The 19,643-nt window shown below is 45.9% G+C and overlaps 1 protein-coding gene across 1 annotated transcript; it reads right to left on the bottom strand.

Annotated features, from left to right (window-relative positions):
• Positions 1-3,707: 3,707 nt before the first annotated feature.
• Positions 3,708-4,019, bottom strand: LOC140189213 (histone H4). Its single transcript, XM_072245904.1, has one exon. It carries the CDS (start codon positions 4,017-4,019, stop codon positions 3,708-3,710), a length of 312 nt encoding a protein of 103 aa, XP_072102005.1.
• Positions 4,020-19,643: the final 15,624 nt, after the last annotated feature.

The following is a 19,643-nucleotide window of genomic DNA, read 5'->3' as shown; positions in this document are numbered from 1 at the left end:
ATCAAGGTAACGAGAGGCATGTAATTCTGCATGTTGTGGGTATTTTAGACCTTGTTACTTGGCTTTATTTTGACCATTTGGGGAGTAGAATGTTCTGAGGCCTAGTAATCAGGCTTTACCTCCAAGTAAGGTTCAACTTTCCTACTTTCAATTTAGAATTGTCTTTATTTTGCATCTGTATGCCTGGGATTGCATGGGTTAAATTAACAGTGTTCACTGCAGTACAAATTAGTGATTAGGGCTGTGCAGATTGGTCCATAATTCCAAAATGCAAACATCTCTGAAATCCAGATTTTTTTGTGCTGACATGACATCACAAATGGAGAATTTTACTCAGGATTAAATGGCTTGCCTAATGAAGAGAGTTTCACGGCTCTGGGCCTCTATTCACTGGAACTTCGAAGAAAGAAGGGTTACCAAATTGAAACCTATCAAATAGTGAAAGGGCTTGATTGAGTGGATGTGGAGAGGATTTTTCCTGTGATGGGTGTGTCTAAAACTGGACCACACAGCTTCAAAATAGAGGGTCATCCTTTGAGAATGGAAATGAGGAGGAATTTCTTCAGCCACAGAGTGGTGAATCTGTGATTTTTTTTGCTACAGGCAGCTGTGGAGGCCAAATCACTGGGTATAGGCAGAGATTGATAGATTCTTGATTGGTCAGGGCATGAAGGGATACAATGGAAGGCAGGAGACTGCCTCTCAGAGGAAAAATTGATCAGTGATGATGAAATGCCAGAGAAGGCTCGACAGGCAAAATGGCCGAATTCTGCTCCTGTATCTTATGGTCTTATGGACTCACTTAGTGACTAAATCTCTCCCAGAGACTGTTGATCTCAGCTTTGACTCAACCCAGCAACTGAGGCTCCACATTACTTATATAAGGAATACAAAAGTTCTTTGTTCTCTGATTAACAAAACATCTCATTTCCATCCTGAATGCTTGTCACCTCATTCTGAGCAACAGACACAAAATGCTGGGGAAAGTCAGCAGGCCAGGCAGCATCTATGGGAAAGAGTAACGAGTCGATGCTTCGGGCTGAGAATCTTCACCCTGAGATCTGATGAAGTGTCTCGGCCCGAAGTGTCGACTGTTAACTCTTTTTCATAGAGGCTGCCTGTCCTGCTGAGTTCTTCCAGCATTTTGTGTGTGTTGCGTTTGATTTCCAGCATCAGCAGATTCTCTCGTGTTTGTGATTTACGCCTCATTCTGAGGGTATTTTCCTCAGTTATGGAGTTCTCATTCAGGGGAAAGATCCTCCTTGCCTATTGCCTGTCATATCCTGAAAGAATCTAACAGATTTCCTCGTTTTCTCATGAACAGCAGGGAATGCAGACCCAGCCCACTCACTCTCCTCTCGCATAACCAACCTTCCATCCCTGGAACCAGCCCAGTCAGTGTGGGGAACAGTCACTGCACTCCCTCTCTGGCAGGGATATCTTTCCTGAGGAAGTGTGACCAAACCTGGACACGATACTCAAGGTGTGCTCTCACCAGGGCCCCTATATAATCCCAGTGAGACCTCTGTACTCTCTTGTACAATCCCCGTGGATCACAGGACAAAATACTGTTTGAACATAGAACATAGAATAGTACAGCACAGTACAGGCCCTTCGGCCCACAATGTTGTGCCGACCCTCAAACCCTGCCTCCCATATAAATAGAACATAGAATAGTACAGCACAGTACAGGCACTCTCATTACTTGTATCTGCATGTAAACTCAAGTGATTTGTTTACTAGAATGTCCAGGTCCCTCTGAACATCCTCATGTGGAAATGACTCTGATAGTTTGTTCCTGAGACTGGGTGATCGCACATTTCCCCACATTCTGTTCCACCTGCCACATCCTCAACCATTCACTCTCCTGTATACATCCCCCAAACCTTCTCACTACTGTTACCGTCCCTCCCGCTCTGCCACAGCAGCAGACATAGTCACTGAGTTATGCAGCACAGAAACAGGTCCTTCAGCCCAACACATCCATGCTGACCAAGTGGCCAAACAAAATTATTGTCAGTTGCCTGCATTTGGCCCATGTCCCTGTGAAACTTCCCTCTCCACAGTCCAAGAGATATTGCAACTGTGCCCACCTACACCACCACTTGGGGTAGTTTGTTCCATGTAAACAGCACATTCTGTGTACAAAACCTGCTCCTCAGGGTCCTATTTAAATGTTTCCTCTCTCACTTTATATCTGTAATCTCCCGCTTCCAACTCCATAAACCTGGAGATAACAGATTCACTGTTGACGGTATCTATGACTGCCATTATTTTATCACCTCTCTAATATCACATACACTCTGGTGAGAAAGGTCCTGGCCTATGCAGCGTCCTGTTAAATCCCTTTTGCACCCTCTCCAGTTTAATGTCACCCTCTGATCCCAGGGCAACTATAACTGTACTCCGTGCTCCGAGAGTAGTTTCCCCGAGGCTGGTAGAGCTGTAATGTGACGTCACAGTCCAGTGGCCGATACTCTGACCGATGAATGCGAGTGTGGCGAACAGCTTCTTCACCGTCCTGACTACCTGTGTTTACACTCTGAAGGAATTCGATATCTGCACCCCGATATCTCTGTTTTACAGCACACCCAGGGACAGACCATTCCCCACGGCAGTTCTGCCCTGGTTCGTCAATGACAATGGCACATCTCACATTTATCTGTCATTCCTCAAATCAGTGACCTCATTGATCACCGTCCTGTTGTAATGTTAGTTACATTGTTTCACACTCCACGATATCACCAACTTTAGTGACATCGATAAATTTGCTGAGCCGGGCAGTGACGTTATCAGCCCTGACTCAGCTCCCAGGCTTTTCCTCGCAGCGATACACGCGCAGTGCTGGAGGAACTCAGCAGGCCAGGCAGCATCTATGAGAAACTGGAAACAGCCAACGTTTCAGGCCGAGACCCTCCATCAGCATCTGCACAATGGTCTTGTGTTTGGTTTTCCTTCGATTCTAAGTTACTGGATAACATGACCCATCCTCCAATCCTCTGCCACCACTCCTGCCCGAGAAACGCGCAGAGAGACAGAGGCGGGGAGGGGAGGAGACAGAGTCAGAGTGACGGACAGAGCCGAGAGCGGCCTCTTATCGTCCAGCTCCGTCTTCACTTTAATACACCCGGCAATTTCCAACGGTTTGTCCGAAACACAGAGCTCCAGAGAGAGAGAAAAAAACGCCCTCTAACACCACGTACAGAAGGAGTTCTAGGAATTTACTGGCGGTCGGACTTCATCGGATCAGAATACAGTGTGATTGGCGCTTGATCAATTTCAAATTGCCCGCCAATTTCAGAGCACCCAGCAACGGTTCTGGAAGACTTTTTTTAAAAATTATCTACCGTTAGTTTTATCACGCATTATACAATTTCAGTTTCATTTAATATCTAATCCCCTGAGTTAAGATTTAAATGCACAATTACGGAGTCGCTTCTCCAACCGAGTGAACTGATTCCTGTCCGAGACGGATAAAAGGATGAAGATCGATCTTAACGCGCTCAGAGGTTCTGAAGTAATCACCGACTGGAAAGGTAGATTCGCAGGAATATTGCAAACCGAACCGATTAATCTGTTTCAAATATAACTCAGCTGAATGTATCGATAAAAATAATTAAAAGGTTGCGGATACAGCTCCGTCTGTGAGGCGGTGGGTGGCTCTTAGAAGAGCCTTTGTTTTGTGCTCGGGAGGAAGTGGGAGTTTTTCAGCCGCCGAAGCCATAGAGAGTGCGGCCCTGGCGTTTCAGAGCGTACACCACATCCATGGCAGTGACCGTCTTGCGCTTGGCGTGTTCGGTGTAGGTGACCGCATCCCGGATCACATTCTCCAGGAAAACCTTCAGCACCCCGCGGGTCTCCTCGTAGATCAGACCCGAGATCCGCTTTACACCACCACGGCGAGCCAGACGGCGGATGGCCGGTTTGGTGATGCCCTGGATGTTATCACGGAGCACTTTACGGTGCCGCTTGGCTCCGCCTTTGCCCAGTCCTTTGCCTCCTTTCCCTCTGCCAGACATGATGCTGCTTCACTCAGGTCGCTGCTCACTGACAAACTGCCTGCTGCTGTCTCCTTTTATACACAGCGCCCCGACCTGCCCGAGAAACGCGCAGAGAGACAGAGGCGGGGAGGGGAGGAGACAGAGTCAGAGTGACGGACAGAGCCGAGAGCGGCCTCTCATCGTCAAGCTCCGCCTTCACTTTACCACAACCGCCAATTTCCAACGATTCATCCGACACAAAGCGCTCCAGCGAAAAACAAAACTCCCTCACACACAGTCTGAAAAGAACGAGAGCCAATGTCAGGCCAATAAACATGGTGGGATTGATGGGCTGAAATGAGTTTATTTCAACACTAGGAGTACTATGTTATCGGACGGACAGGGCTGGCAGCTCAACATTCCTGGGGTTCATTGTTTTACATGTGAGTGGGGGGTTAAAAATGCAGAGGTTACCTCACTGGGAATGTCACAGCAAACTGCAAGGTTCATTTACAGAGGCAATCTGCAGTTACACTGTTGGGGTGTTTGTATTGGCCCCGCAACAACCAGTGGGGGGACATTATCTTCTCTAGATTAACTGGAACTTGCTTAATTCTTAAATGCGCCAGATTTCTTTAGTGAATCTGAGAGGTGTTTGAAACATTATGTACAGGGCCCAACCAGAGGTGAGAACAGTTGGGAATGAGCCAGGCCAGGTGACAGTTGAGGGTCAGTGAACATTTGGGAACAGTGATCACAAGTTTCTTTTTTCTTAGTTACAAGTAAAAATAAAAGTAGATCTTGTATGAAGGTACTAATTTGCAGGAGGACAAGTCAGGACGGAGGAAGACAGGAGCCAGGCAACATTGATTGGGAGCAGCCACTGTCAGACAAGTCCACATCTGATGTGTGGGAGTTGTTTAAAGACCAGCAACTCTGAGTTCAGGATCAGCATGTTCCAGTGAGGAGTGAGGAGAAGGATGGTAAGTAAGGGATCTTTAGACAAGCGGAGAGATCCTAAATTTAGTCAAAAGGTTATGGAAGGTTTGTGAAGCTAAAGTCAGACTGGGTACCTTTGGAATATAAAGGTAGCAGGGAAATGCTAAAGCAGGTGATAGGAAAGGCCAAAAGGGGCCACAAACTGTCCTTGTAATGTAGGACCAAAGATGATCCCAAGGCCTTGTGATTTGTATTAATAAGACGAGGATAACCAGAGAATAGAAATGTCGACTCAAGATTAAAGGAGGAATGATGTGGTTGAAGTCAGATCAAGTGGCTGAGGTACTAAATGAGTACGTTGTGTCAGCATTTACTGAAGTGAAGGAATTGAATGGCAATGAAAACAGAATGAGGCATGCGAATGTGCAGAGACATTTTGAGATTAAGGAGCAGGTTGTGCTGGGACGTCTGAAAAGCAATAAGATGGCTAAGACTCCAGGGCCTGAAGGCAAATATCCTACAACAGTGAAGGAAGCAAGTGAGCAGATTGCCGGTGATTTGACAAGGATCTATGTGTCCTCGATCACAACATGTGAGGTCCCACAGGTCTAGAGTGTCAGAAATATTGCAGCTTTGATCAAGAAGGGAAATAACAAGAATCCAGGAACCTATAGGCAAGGCAGCCTCATTTCAGTGGTAGAGAAGCTACTGGGGAGGATATTGAGGCACAGGATTTATGCACATTTGGAAAGGCATGGCCTGCTTAGGGACAATCAACATGGTTTTGTGTGGGCAGATCACGCTTGATAAATTTGATTGAGGTTTCTCAGGAAGTGACACAGGCTAAGATATAGGAGCAGAATTCAACCATTTGGCCCGTCGTCTGCTCCGACATTTCATTGTGGCTGATCCATTTTTCCTTTCAGCCCCAGTCTCCTGCCTTTCCCCTGTATCCCTTCATACTCTGACCAATCAAGAATCTATCAACCTCTGCCTTAAATATACATAAAGTCCTGGCTTAACAGCTCCCTGTGGCAATGAATTCCACAGATGAACCACTCTCTGGCTAAAGAAATTCCTCATCTCCACATTCTACAAGGATGCTCCTCTATTCTGAGGCTGTGTTCTGATATTAGACACTCCCATCTTCTGCACATCCACTTTATCACTGCCTTTCACCATTCGATAGGTTTCAATTGGGCCACCCCTCATTGTTCAAAAATTCCAGTGAATACAGGCCCAGAGCCATCAAACACTCTTCATACGACAAGATGTTTCATCCTGGAATCAATCTGGAGAACCTCCTTTGAAACCCATCGAGTTTCAGCTCATCCTTCCTAAGATGAAGAGCCCAAAACTGCTCACAATACTCCAGTGAGACCTCCACAGTACTTAATAAAGTCTGATCATTATTATGATTGGCGCAGATATTGTGAGACGAAGGGCAGGTTGCCATCTGTTCCATATTGTGTACTGATGAATATGTTTGATCTAACAGTAATTGCAGGGACATGGTTACAGAGACTGGGACTTCGACATTCCACTATATTCAATGTTCCACACGGAATTGGCAAAATGTAAGTTATTAGGTTTTATTGTTTTGCAATGGATTTAATTTGGCTTTTTTGACACTGATCAACAGAAAAGACTATGGTGTCAAAGTGAAAACAGATCTAAATTAATTGTAAATATGAAACAAAATAATTCATTGCCTTAGTATTTACCTCCTTCAAATCCGTAATTAGTTGATGCACCTTTAACAGTATTTACAGTTGAGTCTGTGTCGATAGGTGTCTATCAGCTTTGCACATCTGAACACTGCAATTTTTCCACATTCTTCTTTACAAAACTGCAGAAGCTCTGTCAGAATGCATGGGTTGGTGAGTGAACACTTCTTTTCAAGTCCAGCCACAAATTCTCAATTGGATTGAGGTCTGAACTCTCACAAAGCCACTCCAGGACATTAACTTTGTTGTTTTAAGGCATTCCTTTGCAGCTTTGGTTTTATGCTTGTGGTCATTGTCATGCTGGAAAATTAATTTTCTCCTAAGTCGCAGTTCTCTTGAAGACTGAATTTGGTTTTCCTCCAGGATTTCCCTGTATTTTGCTGCATTCATTTCACCCTCTACTTTTATGTGCCTTTCAGGGCCTGCTGCAGTGAAGCATACCCACAGGATGATGCAGCCTCCACCATACTTCACGGTAGGGATGGTGTGTTTTTGATGTTGTGCGGTGTTTGGCTTACTCCAAACTTAGTGTTTGTGATGGTCAAAAGGTTCAATTTTGTTTTCATCAGACCATAGAATCTTCTTCCAACTAACTTCAGAGTCCCCAACAATTCTGGGAAACTCCAGGGAAGATTTCATCAGAGCATTTTTCAACAGTGGCTTTTTCTCTGCCACTCTCCCGTAAAGCTGCGACTGGTGAAACACCCGGGCAACAGTTGATGTTTGCACAATCTCTCCCACCACTGAAGCTTGTAACTCCTCTAGAGTTATCATAGGTCTCTTGGTGGCCTCCCCCACTGGCCCCTTCTTGCATGGCCACTCAGTTTTTGAGGATAGTCTGCTCTTGGCAGATTTACAGCTGTGCCATATACTTCCCACTTCTGGATGAGTGACTTAACTGTACTCCAAGGGCATTCAGTGACTTGGAAATTTTCTTGACTCCATCTCCTGGCTTGTGTTTTTCAATTACCTGTTTGCAGAGCAGCTCGGAGTGTTGATTTGTCTTCACGGTGTAGTTTCTCCCAGGATACTGACTCACCAGCAGTTCAACCTTCTACTTACAGGGGTACTATTACTACAATCAATTGAAACACCTTCACTGCACACGGTCATCTCCATTTAACTGATCATGTAACTTCAAAAACTAATTGGCTGCACCAGAGATGATTTGGTGTGTCATATTAAAGGGGGTGAATACTTAAACAGACAATTATTTTGTGTTTTTGATTTGTAATTAGTTGAGAGCATTTTGTAGAGATTTGTTTTCCCTTTGACACAAAAGATTCTTCTTCCATTGATTGGTTTCAAAAAAAGCCAAATTCAATCCACTGAGATTCAATGCTGTAAATTTTCATAGGAACTTTATATGTAGGGACAATGATGGTGAAAGGGGGAGGGAAAGACAACATTGGTAGGAGTGGCCTCAAGATCCTGAGGTGTGGTCAAAGGCATTCAAGGAAATATTAAATCAAAGAACATACAAAGAGGCGCTGGTGGTGCACAAGAGAATCAGAGATTTTCTAGGAATCAGTGAAAAGCTAAAAGTAACAAGGAACACGCAGAGAAGTTAACTCAGTAATTTGCATTAGTGCTCACAGTGGGACACAGCAAACATCCCATAGATATCTAACGGTGACATTTCAACATTGTGCCATAATGTATAACAATTGGCATCACAAGGGAGAAACTAATGGGACTAAAAGCAAACATTACCAGGTCCCAACGACCTGCACTGGAGGGTTTCACAGGAAGTCTGTAGAGAAAGTAGAGACATTGAAGTCTGTCAAAACTCACTGTTATAGAAAGGTCCCAGTGGAGTTGAAAACCATTGCTGAAGAAGGGTGGAAGATAAAAAGCAGGTAACTGTAGTCCTGTTAACTTCACTTCAGGTACTGGAGTTGATAATCTATCAAGAAATAACAAATCATTTGGAAAAGTTTAATGTCTACAGTCAGGTTCACACAGATTCCACGATGACCAAAGTTCCCATCTGAGCTCGTGGTCTGTAACCCCCTCACCACCACATTATGAAGAAGGTTATCCTCCTCCTTGTCCCATTTCTCTGCATTTGGCCCAGATACTTCAAAACCTTTCCTTTCCATCTACCTGTCCAAGTGCCTTTTTAATGTACCTGACTCAACCACTCCCCCTAGCAGCTCTTTCCATTTCCAGCTTCCAGGTCTCTCATGATTTTATACACCTCTGCAATATCAGCACTCATTCTCCAACATTACAGGGAAAATTATCCGAAACACCTTTCCACAAATCCTTTGAGATCCAGTAACATCCCCGTAAATCTCCCCTGTACTCTTTCCAGCTTAATGGTGTCTGTCATACAGCAGGGTCACAAAAACTAAACACTATTTGCAAAATGTGGCCAAACCAATGTGTTGTACAACTGCAACATCTCATCCCAGTTTCTATATTCGGTGCCCTGACTGAAGGCCAGTGTTCCAAAAGCCTCTTCACCACCCTGTCCATCTGGAACCTGGTCTTGGACCCTGTAACCTGGGTTGTTGAATGTTAAGTCATGTTTGACTAACATACCAGAGATTTGAGACTTTACAGGGGAAGTTGGAGAAGTGGTGTTCTTGGATTTTCGGGAGCCATTTGCCAAGGTGCCACATGTCAGGCTGGTGCACAAGACCAGAGCTCAGTACTGGGAAGGAAGTGTGTTAATACTGACTGAAGACTGGTCATCATACTGAGACAGAATAACAGGTCTGTTTCAGACTGGGATGATATTACTAGTGGAGTGTCCCAGTGACCAGTTCTGGATTGTCAATGATTTATTATTGATATTAATGACCCGGAGGAGGGGCAGAGAGTGAGGAATCCACGGTGGCAATGACAGGGAATGTGGTGGGGGACATGTTGTGATTGGACATTTCATCTCTTCAATGGGACATGGGGAAGCTGGTGAGTAGAATACTTGGTAAATGGAGTTTAATGTGGTGAAGTGTGATGACATGTAGAATGGTAGGAGGAATCAAAAGTCAGACTATGATTTATGTGGAGATAAATTGTAAATGAGAGAAATAGAGAGGGGTCGAGGTGCTGAACTACACAACAAAACAGAGACGGGAGCAGTGAGTGGTTCATAAAACCATATATGACCAAGGTTCAGAGGTGAATGGTTCATTGACATTTACTGACGGGGTGTTGGTGCAGAGAAACAGAGGAGTGTTGTTACTGTGACAGACAAGTGCACAATGATGGATTTTGGGAAGTTAAAGCAGGTCAGGACGTACCCAGTGAATGGAGGGTCCTGAGGAGTGTTGATGAAAGAGAAACCTGGGGCACAGGTAAGCAATTCCCTGCAAGTGCCAAGACAGGTAGACAAGGTGGTGAAGAAGGAGCACGACATGCTTGTCTTCATCAGCAAAGGCTCTGAGAGGAGTTGGGACATCACATTACAGTTGTACAAATCAATAATGACACCACACCAGGAGTACCCTGTGCAGTTCTGGTCACATGAGAGGAAGGATGTGATTAAGCTGGAAAGGTGCAGAAACGATTCACAGGAATGTTACCTGGACTGGGGGCTTGAGTTACAAGGAAAGATCAGACTGACTGAGACTGTTTTCCCTGGAGTGAAGGAGACTGAGGGGAGACCTGACAGAAGATTATAAAACTATGAGAGATGTAGACAAGGTAAACAGGCAGGATCATTTTGCCAGGGTAGAAATATCAAATATGAGAAGGCGCAGCTTTAAAATGCCAGGGTGAGAATTTAAAGGTGGACGTTAGGACAGGTAAGATTTCTAATTCCGTACAGAGAGTGGTGAGGGCCGGGTATGGGCTGCCATGGGGAGTGGTGGAAGCAGATATGATAATGACACTTAACAGGGTTTTAGACAAGCCCATGAATATTCAGAGAATTGAAGCACATGAATTATAAGCAGGCAGAAGAGGTTTGTTTCATTTGACATCATGTTCAGCACAGACATCATGGGAAGAAGGGTCTGTTCCTGTGCTGTACTGTTCTGTGTTCTCAGTGAGCCTCAGTGACAGGGGGAGTCTTTAGCCGGGGTCACAGACAGGTGTATCTGTGGTAAGGAGAGAGACTGCACAGTGGTGCATTACCTCCCTGGTACCAGGGTCGAGGATGGAAATGAACAAGTACAGGCCATTCTGAAAGGGCAGGGTGAGCAGCCAGAGGTAGTGGTCCATATTGGCACGAACAAAACAGAAAAGTCCTGCAAGGAGAGCTTAGGGAGTTGGGGTAAAAGTTAAGTGGAAACTCTGTGGTCGGGGGGGGGGGGTGGAAATCCCAGTGCCACCTGCTAGCGAGGGAAGAAATACAAAGGTGGTACCGTTATATGTGTGGCTCACGAGCTGGTGCAGGATGGAGGGTTTTAGTTACATGGATCATTGGGCTCTCCTTCAGGACAGGTGATGGGAAGAGTAAGAGGTCAGTAACTGGCAGTGATGGATGTGGATTAACACAGAAAGTAACTCCAAATGGATAAATTAGTGTCTCAGCAGCATTACAAGTGCACACATCTACAAATATCAGAAGAGAGGCAAGAGAAAGAATAAAAAGTAAGTTACCTCCAACAGTCTAACGTGGGGGGGGGGGGGGGGGGGTCATCACTTCCCCAGCTATAGGTTGACTCATTATTGACCCTGATGGCCCAGTGTAAGAATGACTTCATACAGCGCTCCTTGGAGCAGCAGAGTTGTCTTAGTCTGTTACAGAAGATGCTCCTCTGTTCAGTCAAGGTGGCATGCAGAGGGTGAGAAACATTGTCCAGAATTGCCAGGATTTTCCGTAGGGTCCTTTCTGCTACCACGGCCTCCAGTGTGTCCAGTTTGACTCCTATAAGAGCCAGCCTTTCCAATCAGTTTATTGAGTCGGATAGCATCACCCGTGTTGGTGCCATTGGCCCAGTACACACACTGATCATGCAGAATGCCACAAGGTCAAGGTCATCCCAGAGGCTCATCCAGTAAGACAATGTGGGTAGAAATCAGGAATAGGAAAAGTGCAATCACTATGATAGGGTTATACTGTCGGCCTCCCAATCGCCAGTAAGAGACAGAAACAGATATGTTAGCAGGTTATGGGATGATGTAAAAATCAACAGAGTAGATTTGGTGAGTGAATATCTCCTCAGAGTAACTGGGATTCTCTTACACCCTGAGGCTTGGATGGAGCATTAAGGTTTCCTGAAACAATATGTCGTCCACCAGGGAGGGGGACATTCTTGACTTCACCTTGGGAAATATGGGACTCAGCGGAGTGGTGGCAGGAACAACCAGTGTTCAAAGAGGAATTAGACAGGTCCTTCAGGAGAAATGACCTGCAGTGCTGTGGGGACAGAGTGGGGAATGGGACCGTGGAAATGTTGTAGCAGGAGTTGGTATTAACTTGACGGGTCAAATAGTCTCGACGATCACAGAATGATTCTCTGCCCAATAATAGTCTGAAAAAATCATTCTGGTCGCCAGTGAATCTTCCAAGCTCCAGGATGGACAAGATCAATTGTGTAATAAGGACACACTTCTGTCGAAACACTGACACTGTATACCAAGCACACTGAGCTGCCAGAGCACAGCACTGGCCAGTGAGGACACAGACCAGTACAACACCCGGCTCTCTACTACAAAGTTCAAAGCTGAAAGTAAATGTATTATCAAAATACATTTCTGTCACCATATGCAACCCTGAGATTAGTTTTCTTGTGGGCATACTGCTGGTTTGTTAGAGCGGTCGGGGAGGGTTTAAACTAATTTTGCAGGGGCGTGGGAACAGGCGTGAAAGGATGCAAGATAGGACAGATGGTAAAAAAGCAAAGATAGCATGCAGTCAGGAAGGGCAGGCAGATGATAGGACATAAATGCAGCCAGCAGGGTGAGTATCAGTGCATGAGGGATGCAGAAACAATTATGGTAGCAAATACAGTACTCAAACTGTTATATCTCAATACCCAGAGTCTACTAAATAAGGTGGATAATCTTATTGCTCTGTTATGGATTGTCATGTTTAATGTTGTGACCATCACTGAATCACGGCTGAAGCATGTTTGTAGTTGGGAGCTAAGTGCCCAAGGTTACACGTGTCAGAGGGACAGGAAGGTGGGCAATGGGGATGGCGTGGCTCTGCTGGTAAAGAATGGTAACAAATCGGTAGAAAGATGTGACAAAGGAAGCATGTGTGTGAGGCCGGTGTTCTGTACTCGGTGTCAGATGTGGGAAGTTCTGGAGTCTCCCAGCCTCCTGGACGGGAATATCCGCACCCGGTGTGTCGAGCTGTGGCTCCCAAGGGATTGCGTTAGGGAACGGGAGTTGCAGCTCGTTGACCTTCGTCTGGTCAGGGAGAGCGAGGAGGTGATTGAAGGGAGTCATAGGCAGGTGGTCGAACCGGGACCACAGGAGACAGACAAGTGGTTAACAGTCAGGAGAGGGAAGGGGAAGAGTCAGGTACCAGAGAGTACCCCTGTGGCTGTCCCCCTGTACAATAAGTACTCCTGTTTGAGTACTGTTGGGGGGGGGGGGTTGGGGGGGAGGAACAGCCTACCTGGGGGAAGCAACAGCAGCCAAGCCTCTGGCACAGAGTCCGGCCCTGTGGCTCAGAAGGGCAGAGAAAGGAAGAGAAAGGCCGTACTGATAGGGGACTCTTTAGTTAGGCGACTCTGTGGATGCAGGAAAGAAACACGGATGGTAGTTTACCTCCCAGATGCCAGGGTCCGGGATGTTTCAGATCACGTCCAAAATATCCTGCAGTGGATTGGAGAACAGCCAGAGGTCGTGGTACATATTGCTACCATTGACATAGGTAGGAAAAGGGAGGGGGTCCTGAAAAAGGACTACAGGGAGTTAGGAAGGAAGTTGAGAAGCAGGAGAGCAAAGGTAGTAATCTCGGGATTACTGCCTGTGCCACAGGAAAGTGAGTATAGGAATAGAATTGAGGTGGAGGATAAATGCGTGGCTGAGGGATTAAAGCAGGGGGCAGGGATTCAGATTTCTGGATCACTGGGACCTCTTTTGGGGCAGATGTGACCTGTACAAAAAGGACGAGTTGCACTTGAATCCCACGGGGAGCAATATCTTGGTGGGGAGGTTTGCTATTGGGGAGAGTTTAAACTAGAACTGTTGGGAGGTGGGAACCAAACTGAAGAGACTGGGGAAGAGGCGGTTGGCTCACAAATAGAGAAAGCTTGGAGACGGTGTGTGAGGGAGGACAGGCAAGTGATAGAGAAGGTACGTGCTCAGACCAATGGTTTGAGATGTGTCTATTTTAACGCAGGGAGTATTGTGAACAAAGCAGATGAGCTTAGAGCATGTATCACTACTTGGAGCTATGGTGTGGTGGCCATTACAGAGACTTGGATGGCTCAGGGACAGGAATGGTTACTTCAAGTGCCAGGTTTTAGATATTTCAGAAAGGACAGGGAGGGAGGCCAAAGGGGTGGGGGCGTGGCACTGTTGATCAGAGATAGTGTCATGGCTGCAGAAAAGGTGGACGTCATGGGGGGATTGTCTACGGAGTCTCTGTGGGTGGAGGTTAGGAACAGTAAGGGGTCAATTACTCTACTGTGTGTTTTTCATAGTCCACCCAACAGTAACAGGGATATCGAGGAGCAGATAGGGAAACAGATAAGAATAAGAGTCGTAGTGGTGGGAGATTTTAATTTCACAAATATCGATTGGCGTTTAGATAGGGTGGAGTTTGTTAGGTGTGTTCAGGAAGGTTTCTTGACACAATATGTAGATAAGCCTACAAGAGGAGAGACTGTACTTGATTTGGTATTGGGAAATGAACCTGGTCAGGTGTCAGTCCTCTCAGTGGGACAGCATTTTAGAGATAGTGATCATAATTCTATCTTCTTTGCAATAGCATTGGAGAGAGCTAGGAACAGACAAGTTAGAAAAGCGATTAATTGGAGTAAGGGGAATTATGAGGCTATCAGGCAGGAACTTGGAAGCTTAAATTGGGAACTGATGTTCTCAAGGAAAGGTACGGGAGAAATGTGGCAAATGTTCAGGGAATATTTCTGTTGTCATGTGTGTCGCCAAGCAGAGCTACCGGACGGATGATGCTAATGAGAGAGATAATGGAAGACAATGGAGAAACATATTGACAGACCATTTGCTTTGAACCTGAATAGTTTGAAGTTTGATGGACAGGTGATACCCCAGCAGGGGGATAAAAAGAGGCACGAGAAACGCCACGAGACCCTGGAAAGGGCAGTGTGCCCCCACAAGTTGGTGGAGTTTGGAGGACCGGTTTGCGGGAATTGATCAGATGCTCTCAGGGTGTGTGTCCGCCCTTGCCTGAGTGCCGGGTTCACTGCGGAAGAACGATCGTATCCGGAACAGAGTGGCCACAGTCAGTGACCACAGCGGGATCAGAAGATATCAAAAGATCTGCCCGAAACCAACTGCATCTCTATATATCTCTCTCCCTCCCTCCCTCCAACGGTACAACAACAGTGATTACTTCGAACTGCACTAAACTGAACTGAACTCTGCTTAAGACTGATCATTTTACCCCTAGACTACGATAGAGCTTGGTTGATTCCTATTACCCTATTTCTGTGTATATGTGGGTATTATCATTGCGAACCTGTTACATTTATATCCTTGCAATTAGTGTACTGTATTACTTATTTCCTTAATAAAAATTTAATAGTTCCTAGTAATCACAGACTCCAACAAGCGTTCCATTTCTGCTGGTTTAGCAACCCAGTTATGGGGTACGTAACAGTGTGGAGTTCTGCATAGGTATGTTCCAATCAAGGCTGCAGTAAATCTAGACAAGAAGAAAAGAAAAGCTTACAAAAGGTTCAGAGGGTGAGGTAATGTCAGAGATCTAGAAGATTGTCAGGCTAACAAGAAGGAGCTTAAGAAGGAAATTAGGAGAGCCAGAAGGGGCCATGAGAAGGCCTTGGCGGGCAGGATTCAGGAAAGCCCCAAGGCATTCTACGAGTATGTGAAGAGCAAGAGGATACGACTTGAAAGGATAAAACCTATCAAGTGTGACAGTGGGAAAGTGTGTATGGAACCAGAGGAAATAGCAGAGGTACTTAATGAATACTTTACTTCAATATTCACTACAGAAAAGGATCTTGATGATTTTAGTGATGACTTGCAGCAGACTGAAAAGCTTGAGCATGTAGATATTAAGAAAGTGGATGTGCTGGAGCTTTTGGAAAGCATCAGGTTGGATAAGTCGCCGGGACAGGATGAGATGTACCTTGGATACTGCGGGAGGCGAGGGAGGAGATTGCTGAGCCTCTGGCGATGAACTTTGCATCATCAATGGGGACAGGAGAGGTTCCGGAGGATTGCGGATGTTGTTCCCTCATTCAAGAAAGGGAGTAGAGATAGCCCAGGAAATTATTAACCAGTGAGTCTTACTTCAGTGGTTGGTAAGCTGATGGAGAAGATCCTGAGAGGCAGGATTTATGAGCATTTGGAGAGGTATAATATGATTAGGAATAGTCAGCATGGCTTTGTCAAGGGCAGGTCGTGCCTTACGAGCCTGATTGAATTTTTTGAGGATGTGACTAAACATATTCATGAAGGGAGAGCAGTAGATGTAGTGCAAATGGATTTCAGCAAGGCATTTGATAAGGTACCTCATGCAAGGCTTATTGGGAAAGTCAGGAGGCATGGGATCCAAGGGGACAATGTTTTGCGGATCCAGAACTGGCTTGCCCACAGAAGGCAAAGAGTGGTTGTAGACGGGTCATATTCTGCATGGAGGTCGGTGAGCAGTGGTGTGCCTCAGGGATCTGTTCTGGGACCCTTACTTTTCGTGATTTTTATAAATGACCTGGATGAGGAAGTGAAGGGATGGGTTAGTAAGTTTGCTGATGACACAAAGGTTGGGGGTGTTGTGAATAGTGTGGAGTGCTGTCAGAGGTTACAGCGGGACATTGATAGGATGCAAAACTGGGCTGAGAAGTGGCAGATGGAGTTCAACACAGATAAGTGTGAAGTGGTTCACTTTGGTAGGTCAAATATGATGAGAGTATATAGTATTAATGGTAAGACCCTTGGCATTGTGGAGGACCAGAGGGATCTTGGGGTCAGAGTCCATAGGACACTCAAAGCAGCTACGCAGGTTGACTCTGTGGTTCAGGTGGCATACGGTGCATTGGCCTTCATCAATCCTGGAATTGAACTGAGGAGCCAACAGGTAATGTTGCAGCTATATAGGACCTTGGTCAGATGCCACTTGGAGTACTGCGCTCGGTTCTGGTCGCCTCGCTACAGGAAGGATGTGGAAACCACATAAAGGGTGCAGAGGAGATTTATAAGGATGATACCTGGATTGGGGAGCATGCCTTATGAGAATAGGTTGAGTGAACTCGGCCTTTTCTCCTTGGAGCGACGGGGGATGACAGGTGATCTGATAGAGGTGTATAAGATGATGCGAGGCATTAACTGTGTAGATAGTCAGAGGCTTTTTCCCAGGGCTGAAATGGCTGCCACAAGAGGGCACAGGTTCAAGGTGCTTGGGAGTAGGTACAGAGGAGATGTCAGGGTAAGTTTTTTTTACACAGAGAATGGTGAGTGCGTGGAATGGGCTGCCAGCAATGGTGGTAGAGGCCGATACGATAGGGTCTTTTGAGAGACTTTTGGATAGGTACATGGAGCTTAGAAAAATAGAGGGCTATGGGTAACCGTAGTAATTTCAAAGGTAGCTACATGTTTGGCACAACTTTGTGGGCTGAAGGGCCTGTATTGTGCTGTAGGTTTTCTATATTTCCTCTCTCCCCAGAGGGAGACTGCAATCTGGAACACACTGCCTGAGGGGGTGGTGCAGGCTGGTATTTAAGGACCATCTGGATGAGCATTTGAATCACGAAGGCAGGGTAGGAGACAGACCAAGTGCTGAGTTAGTGGGGACAGATTCTCAATGGTCGGTATAGACACGCAGAAACCACTGACTGTGAAAGTGCAGGGGGAATCTGAAACACAGAATTTCAGGGTGGACTCAGCTAAAACATTCAGAACCCAGTACGATGGATTTTTGTTGGACAAAGGTACTAATGGCCACATACTGAACCAACCCCCTCAAAAGGTGACCAAAATGCTGCCATTCCCTGTGCACCAGTAACAATACTTTTGTCTGGGAATTTGGTGAAGTATTCTGGGTGATATTAGGAGATATGTCTGACACCTTGGTCACAGTGGGAGGGTGCAAATATTTTCTCAGAGGGTAAGGGGTTCAGTGGAACAAGCTCACAGCTGAGAATGAAGGTGACAAACCCCACTGCAGTGGAGGACTGCTGTGGTCAGGGTTGTACAGGATAGAAACAGACCCTGCGGCCCATCACATTTATGTTCCCCATCATGCACAGCTGTACTAATCCCACTTTCCTGCATTAGTTTCATATCCCTCTGGGCCTTGCTCACTGAAGCCCCTGTGCATGTGCCTCTGATATTGTTACACAGTTCCCTGTATGTGGCATCACAGGTAGACAGGATTGTGAGTTCTACTTGCCTTGTCAGCCAAAGAACTGCCTCTCATTAGAGTTGGACAAAACTGTTTAAAGACAGATTTAAAGGGGATCTGAGGGGTAAATATTTCACACAGAGAATAGCTGGCATCCGGAATTAACTCCCAAAATAGAGTCACTGGTTTATACAGAAATGAAACAGTCCCTTCGGTACAACTCATCCCCGCCGACCAAGTTGTCGACCTGAACTCGGCCCATCTGCCTGCATTAGGCCCGAATCCCTCTCAACCTTTCCCATCCATGTGACTGTGCAAATATGTTTTAAATATTGTACCTGAGGCAGAGAGCCGGTGCAGTGAGGCGCTGACAGACACTCACTGTTCCGCGGGCAGGAAGAGGAGAGGCGGATCCCACAGCGGAGCCGAAACCCCAACAAGTGGAGACCGGCTCCACCATCCCGGACTTCCCGCACTGGACCGTTTCCACGGAAACGACGATGGTGACTGTAGGGCTTTGTGACGTCAGCGCGCCACGGGTCAACAATCGCATGGAGTCACGTGACAGTAACCCGACAGCCGGGGAGGCGGGGCAGAGGGAGCTGTCAATCAGCAGAGCGGCTGAAAAACTTTTCACCATTGTGAACAGAATGGGGAGAGTGGGAGATTTCCTGGGACGTGACCCACTCCCCTATTCCCTGGAATTGAGTGTGTTATACACAGTAACATTCATATTATAATTTAGCTCTTCGATCTTATAAATATGTCATGTTTGTATTTTGTATATTTTTGTGTGGATAATCTTTTATAATTTGGGATGAAGGATGTTGGAACTAGATCACTGGAAAAAAACGTCACGGAAAAATATTGTCAAAGCCAAAATATTAATCCAAAGTAAGTTGTTATCACACTTCGCATAAGGCACCATATAGTTCAAAGATCAAATTAAAATTTATTCTCACAGTACATACGTGTCACCACAGATAGCCAGAGATTCTTGTTCAGCGGGCATGCTTAGCAAATCTATAGAACAGTAACCGTGAACTGTAAATATGAGGAACTATAAACTGTAAACAAATTGTGTAAATGCAGAAAAATGAATAGCAATAAATAACAAGCATGAAATAACGATATAACAGTCCTGACATGAGTGTATCTATCCCCTTTTGTTCAGGACACTGATGATTGAGGGGTAGTAACTGTTCTTGAAGCTGGTGGGGCGAGTCCTGAGGTACTTGTACCTTCTACCTGATGGCAGCAGTGAGAAAAGAGCATTGCCTGGGTGGTGAGGATCTTTGCTGATGGACGCTGCTTTCCTCCGGCAATGTTTCATGTAGATGTGCTCAGTGGTTGTGAGGATTTTACCCGTGATATACCGGGCCGAATCCGCTACCTTTTGTAGGATTTCCCACTCAAAGGCATTGGTGTTCCTATACCATGCCGTAATGCAGCCAGTCAGCACACATTCTGCCACACATTTATAGAAGTTTGGCAAAGTTTTCGATGACCGGCTGAATCTCTGAGTGCCCTGAGGAAGCAGAGGTGCAGTCGGGACTTCTTCACAATAATATTTATATGATGGGC

The sequence above is a fragment of the Mobula birostris genome, chromosome 28, assembly GCF_030028105.1.
Source record: "Mobula birostris isolate sMobBir1 chromosome 28, sMobBir1.hap1, whole genome shotgun sequence".
In the NCBI taxonomy this organism is placed as follows: Eukaryota; Metazoa; Chordata; class Chondrichthyes; order Myliobatiformes; family Myliobatidae; genus Mobula; species Mobula birostris.
This window is presented reverse-complemented; position numbering and strand designations above follow the sequence as displayed.

Coding starts and splice junctions, on each gene's coding strand:
- LOC140189213 (XM_072245904.1), bottom strand. CDS start 4,019: ATGTCTGGCAGAGGGAAAGGAGGCAAAGGACTGGGCAAAGGCGGAGCC.